Source organism: Scleropages formosus, chromosome 2 (genome assembly GCF_900964775.1).
Source record: "Scleropages formosus chromosome 2, fSclFor1.1, whole genome shotgun sequence".
NCBI lineage: Eukaryota > Metazoa > Chordata > Actinopteri > Osteoglossiformes > Osteoglossidae > Scleropages > Scleropages formosus.
The window spans coordinates 40,718,538-40,725,448 of record NC_041807.1 but is presented as its reverse complement, the minus strand read 5'-3'; the positions used below and the strand labels follow the sequence as shown (position 1 = coordinate 40,725,448).

General features: G+C 43.8%; 1 protein-coding gene across 1 annotated transcript; it reads left to right on the top strand.

The window, feature by feature from the left end:
- Window positions 1-659: 659 nt before the first annotated feature.
- On the top strand, window positions 660-5,328 carry LOC114909853 (tripartite motif-containing protein 16-like). Its single transcript, XM_029249690.1, has 7 exons — window positions 660-1,281; window positions 1,592-1,687; window positions 1,886-2,119; window positions 2,239-2,398; window positions 2,649-2,690; window positions 2,821-2,871; window positions 4,721-5,328. Exons 1-7 carry the CDS (start codon window positions 691-693, stop codon window positions 5,254-5,256), a joined length of 1,710 nt encoding a protein of 569 aa, XP_029105523.1. The 5' UTR covers window positions 660-690; the 3' UTR covers window positions 5,257-5,328.
- Window positions 5,329-6,911: the final 1,583 nt, after the last annotated feature.

The following is a 6,911-nucleotide window of genomic DNA, read 5'->3' as shown; positions in this document are numbered from 1 at the left end:
ATGAACAATTAATGTGAATAATACAGTATGAATATAATGAGGAATATACTGTATGTACATGTCAAATCGGGGGGGCGCGGTGGCACAGTGGGTTGGACTGGGGTCCTGCTCTCCGGTGGGTCTGGGGTTCGAGTCCCACTTGGGGTGCCTTGAGATGGACTGGTGTCCCGTCCTTCTTGCAGAAAAAGATATTTCATTGCCAGCAACCACTGTTGTACGCTGTATTGTTGTGGATTTGATGAATAAACCATTGATTGATTGATTGATCGATTGATAATCCATAACATGGTACAGAACTTTGCTACACTCCACTAGACCTCTAGACAACCTTGAAGTCGTGACACAAAGGTTCAGCATTTTGCTTGTTATAATAAAACACTCAGGTACCACATGATGTTAAAAAGACTGCAGAACATAAGATGTGTCAGGATTAGAAAGTTTCCCTCTAAAACAATGAGACTCTTGTTTCTGCAGTAAAACACCGAGAATATATGACAGTGTAAAGAGTCAGAAAGGAGTCCGAGAGAATCTCTGCGAGTCAAACTCCACTCTCTGCTCATCCTGCTCCTCCCACTCTGGTCTCAGTCCAACACCACACCTCCTGCAGCAGAAGCAGGAAATACGTTCCACTGCGACACACACAGGAAGAGAGAAACGAAACTGAGCTCTGTCCTCTGTGTGTGCAGTAAAATGGCAGAAGGTGGAGTTCATCTGGATCAGGACAGATTCAGCTGTTCAATCTGTCTGGATCTACTGAAGGATCCAGTGACTATTCCCTGTGGACACAGTTACTGTATGGACTGTATTAAGGGCTGCTGGGACCAGCAGGATCATGTTGGTGTCTACAGCTGTCCTCAGTGCAGACAGACCTTCATCTCAAGACCTGTTCTGGGCAGAAACACCATACTGGCTGAGGTGGTGGAGGAACTGAAGAAGACAGGACTCCAAGCTGCTCCTCCTGAACACTGTTTTGCTGGACCTGGAGATGTGGTGTGTGATGTGTGTACTGGGAGAAAGAACAAAGCCGTCAAGTCCTGTCTGGTGTGTCTCGCCTCTTATTGTAAAACTCACCTCCAGCCTCACAATGAATCTCCAGCTTTTAAAAAACACAAACTGACTGATGCGACTGGAAACCTTCAGGAAAAGGTCTGTTCCCAACATGACAAACTGCTGGAGATCTACTGTCGTACTGATCATCAGTGTATCTGTCTGCTGTGTGTGATGGACGAACACAGAGGACATGATACAGTCTCAGCTTCTGCAGGAAGGACCGACAAACAAGTATGATCAATAAGTTAAATAATAAGTACTTTGTACGACATCTAATTTTAAAATTTTAACTTTGCACAAATTGATGTTGTAAAAGCTTGAGAAAATGGAATGTGGTCCTTCGGCTCTAATTGTGTTTCCTTCTGAGTGTGTTTCGCGTTCAACTGTTGAAATGAGGAAGTGCAGGTAATTTTGACTCCATCACAAAAACAGAACAGTGCAGTAAATGCAATTAAAAGCTTAAAAAATGTCTGTCTGTTTGAGAATTAGTAACTCTAGTATTTGTAGAATGAGGCATCCTTGTATTTTTGTCTTTCCGCAGAAGCATCTAAAGGCAACACAGAGTGAATTCCAGGAAGGGATCCAGCAGAGAGAGAAGAAGGTGCAGGAGCTGAGACAGGCTGTGGACTCACTCACAGTGAGTATGGAGCAGAGGAGAAGACAACAGCTCAGCTGGCTGCTGGAAGAGCCATTTGAGGGCTCAGTCAGGGCTCTCCTCCAGTCACACAGTGAGGAGGCCACAGTTGGACCACTTTCCAGTGCTGTGGCTCTCGATCGCACTGAGTCACACTGTGGGGAATAAACAGGCTCCCTCCTCTCTGTGTGTCTCTAACAGCGCTCCGCACAGGCAGCAGCGGAGGACACCGAGAGCATCTTCACCCAGATGATCCGCTCCCTTGAGAAAAGGTGCTCTGAAGTGGTAAACCTGATCAGAGCTCAGGAGAAGGCTGCGCTGAGTCGGGCTGAAGGTCTCCTGGAGCGACTGGAGCAGGAGATTGCTGAGTTGAAGAGGAGAGATGCTGAGATGGAGCAGCTTTCACACACAGAGGATCACATCCATTTCCTACAGGTAACAACACTGCTTTTCTATGAGACTGGAGAACACAGCATGTGTGATACATTTATATGATACACTTAAAGGATGTGAGCTGGAGATGCTTCTTTCACTCATTCTATCTGTATGTGTAGAGTTTCCAGTCTCTCTGTGTCCCTCCTGGACCTGTACACTTACCCACCATCCCTGTGGACCCACACTGCTCTTTTGGAGATGTGAAGAAAGCTTTTTGTGATCTCAAAGCCCAACTAGAGGAAGCCTGTAAGAATAAACTCACAGAGATCTCCCAAACAGGTTGGTACAGAAATACTTCCTTTTACTGTGATTCCACTAGGTATATTTACACTTTTCTAAACTATGTAGTTTTTCAAACAAAAATGAAATAGCAAATGATGAAGAACATTGTTAGAAAACACATTCTTACATGCTCATCAGTATAATAACATTAATTTGCTTCTAGTCTCTTTCTATTGAAAAACATGTGACTGCAGGTAATATTCTGGATTAATACACACATCTCCCATCTCTCTGTCTGTCTGCACAGTAAATGAAGTCCATATTGTGGAGACCTCAAAGCCCAGTCCATGTGAGTGTGTCTTTAGTGAAACTCTGATCTCCACGACAGTAGAAATTAAACAATACAGGAAACACACATGTACACAGGACCAAAGGTAAATCCCATTCCCTCACCTCTGTTTCTCTTCATTTCTTTCTAGTGAAAAAACAACAGATTACGGAACCCAGGACCAGAGAAGAGTTTTTACACTGTGAGTCTGTTCTCAAACACTCAGACACAATCTCTTACACACACAGACACACGTACCTGTGATTAAGACTGAACTTTGTGCCATTAATTGTGTGGAGTTTCCATGATTTCCCTGAGTTTATGTGGACAGGTGTGTGTTTCAGTATTTCAGTGCTGTGACTCACACAGGTGTGTATAATATATAATAGTGAGAAACAAAACTCAAATACAAGTGTCGTTACTTGAAAAACAGCTCAAGTAAAAGTTCTCATCCAGATATGAACTACAGTAAAAGTGTCAAATTAATGCACTAAAAGTTTTTGAAGTAACTTTTTTGAACAAGTTAAAATAGTTTAAACCAATAATGCTTTTACTGTTTGTAAAAACTAGTTCCAGTGTTCACTTATTTCTGTTTTAAGAGATATTTTAGAACATAAAGTTCATTATTAGTCAGTAAGACACAAAATATGATTCTTGTTACTCCTTGTGCTCAATTCACTGTGACTGTTGTTTAGTGTGTTTGCACAGAGAAAATATGGTTTTAACACACTGCTCCTTTGTCATGAGTATTACACACGTGTCATAGTCCATGATATGATGTGTGATATTCCCTCACCAGGGGGTGCGGTGGCGCAGTGGGTTGGACCGCAGTCCTGCTCTTCGGTAGGTCTGGGGTTCAAGTCCCGCTTGGGGTGCCTTGCGGTGGACTGGCGTCCCGTCCTGGGTGTGTCCCTTTCCCCCTCCGGCCTTACGCCCTGTGTTGCCGGGTAAGCTCCGGTTCCCCGTGACCCTGTGAGGGACAAGCGATTCTGAAAAGTGTGTGTGTGTGTGTGTGTGTGTGTGTGTGTGTGTGTGTGTGTGTGTGTGTGTGTGTGTGTGTGTGTGTGTGTGTGTGTGTGTGTATTCCGTCACCATGACGAGAGAGTGTGACAGCAGGCAGTATAGCAGTTAGCAAAGTTCACTTGTAACTTCTCCTGCTGCTCTAGTGTCCTTGTGAAAGACACTCACTGCTGCACTACCAATTCTCACTCACTAACAGGGTATATTTTCTGTTATACAGTCACTGATCATTTACAGTGCCTTTTTCTTAAGATTGTGTGGTAAAAGTTTCACATGACAGTCCATCCTGGCCAATGAAAAAAACTGAATAAGTCAGTTGACACAGAACAGGGTTACTATTGGCTCAATCTAGGAGTAATTTAATTGGCTTAGAGAAATGCTGTAAATGAGATGACCAATGAAACACACAATATGAAGTCACGTGCTCAGAAAGAGACTGGAGGGAGTTGATGTGATTGGATAATAAAGAGGTGCAGCGAGAGATTCGTCCGTCGCCACAAAGAGTCACCAGGTGAGGCTTCATGTAGCATCACTAGTAGCTCCGTTGGATTGTAGACTCTCCACAAGTGTTTTTCACATGTGGAAATCCATCTTGTGCACATTTCTGTCCTCCCAACACAGTAAACGCTAATCCAGCAGGACTCCATACACTACACACTGCTTTCAGTACAGCCCTTTTGTTTTGTCCTGTTGCTCCCACGGTCTCCGGAGAAACGACGTTTCGTTCCACTGGATACAAGCTATATAGAGGAATGACAATAAAAACAACTTGAACTTGATGTGTCTGAGTTACACAAATGTACCAGATAAATAGTATATTTAGGACAAAGTGCGCTTTCTCCACAAATTCACTCGACAAGAGGTGCAGTAAATGTACTTGTTACATTGTATTAATTGTCACATTCATTACCGACATTTTGTCCACCATTAGTCAATACAGCTGTAACTTACAGGTAATATTACAGTAAATTGAGGTAAAAATGAGGATCAGCTAAGGCAAAAACTCTTCTCTTCTGTTTCTCCTCCATCAGATGCCTGTCAGCTCACACTGGACACAAATACAGTGAATGAATACCTCCGTCTGTCTGAGAGGAACACAGTGGTGACCTGGAAGAAGGAGTCCCAGTCATATCCTGATCATCCAGAGAGATTTGACTACTGGGAACTAGTTCTGTGTACAGAGGGTCTGTCTGGATGCTGTTACTGGGAACTTCAGTGGAGTGGATTCTTCGGGGTTTATATAGGAGCGTCATATAAAGGGATAAACAGGAAAGGAAGAGGTAATGACTGTGGTCTTGGACTCAATAAGAAGTCCTGGAATTTGTACTGCTCTCCCTCCAGTTACTGTTTCTATCACAATAATGTAGAGATTCCAGTATCTGGTCCCAGTTCCTCCACAATAGGAGTTTACCTGGATCACAGGGTAGGAACTCTGTCCTTCTACAGTGTCTCTAAGGACACAATGACCCTCCTCCACAGAGTCCAGACCACATTCACTGAACCCCTCTATCCTGGGTTTGGGTTTTTTGCACCAGGATCTAAAGTGAAATTGTGTTCTCTGAAATGAGAGAGAAAGAGGAGCTGAACTCAAATTGAAGGAGGAATCCTGTGTGTGTTGCTCTGTTGTTCCCTTCAAACATTCTGCTTATTTTTCTGCTCTGTGTTAATGTTTCTTTAGACATTATTATTAAAGTTATTAAAGCTGTTTGAAAATTGTCTTATTATTCTGTCAGTACAAGTGACACAGTGGTGCAGCAGGTAGAGCCACTACCTTGTGGTTCCTGGGCTGTTGAGATGTAGGTTCCAATTTAACTCAGTCTGTGTTCTGCTTGCATGTTCCCACTGTGTTTGTGTGGGTTTCCTCTGGGTGCTCTGGTTTCCACCCACATCTGAAGGAGCTGTAGTTCAGACGAATTGAAAATGAATTATAAGCAATAAAGAAATTGCCCATGGTGTGTGTATGAGAGGTTACCCTGTGATGTAATGTTGTCCCATCCATGGCAACCCCCCCTCTTTCCACCTTGCCCCCAGTCCTTCCAGGATGGGTTCGAGACCATCACGACCCTGATGAGGACATGCAGCTTGTGAAAATGGATAAATCTTTCAGTACAGACACAGAGGCACACACACACACACTACAGGAGCATCCAGTTCACCTGAACTGCTTGTCTTTGGACGGTGGGAAGAAACCAGAGCACCCAGTGGGAACACAAAGGAAGAACATGCAAACTCTCAACCAACTACATCGGATTTGAAGCTACACCCAAACAGCCCGGGCACTGAGAGGTGGCAGTGCTACCGCTGTGTCATTGTGTTTCCCCCTCATACAAAACCTGTATGACCAGTTACTTTACTCCAGGTGGATTTATATCAGTTTAGTCTGAATGAGTATTTCGGAATTTGGAGCCAACAACCTTCGTGTGTAGCGCTGGTAAAGTAAACTTTAAGGCCATGGTCAATAGGAGAGGAACTCGAGTTCTTCTGGGGCTTGAGGAGGATTCAGCCAAAGGAGCTCAACCACCACCATCAAGATTTGAACTGACGTTGTCTACAAAGTATGTTGCTGGTCAAAGTAGTCCTCTATAGGCACAAACTGACCAGCCACCCACTCCTCCCGTGATTCCAGTGCAGTGAGAGTGAAACTCTCCCACACGCCTTTTGGGACTGCGGACAGGTGCGGGAGGTCTGGCATTTGGTGACTCGCCTGTGCAGGAAGATCGATCCGCAGATGGTTTTGACGTACGACAAAGTCTTGAGGAGGTGGAACCCTGGTGCTCAGAAGGCAGAAGGCACTGATACTTGCTAATTTGTGTATCTTATAATATTTAAAAAAAAAAGAAAAATTGGTGGGAGAGTATCGAGATTTGTCTATCCTGATTTTTATTCACCTACTTGAACGATGAACCTCGGTGCAGCAAGTGGTAGGGAACAAACTAGGTTTGCTTGAGTCACATGTCTGCAGCTATGCCTCCTTCTGTTAATGTAATGCATAAATTATACTTTTGCTGAGATGTACGTCGCTTTGGACAAAAGCATCTGCTACATAAATAAACGTAAATGTAATGTAAATATATGAGTAAATGTAAAACACACTTAAAGCCTTTCTTTTTCAGTGGCCTTCAAATACACTGAAGTCGAAGCTTTAGTCCCCGTTGTCCTGTACCTGTACTGTCCAGGGGGACGGGTCCTTATTTCAGGTCTCATGGCAGAAATGAGGGATAA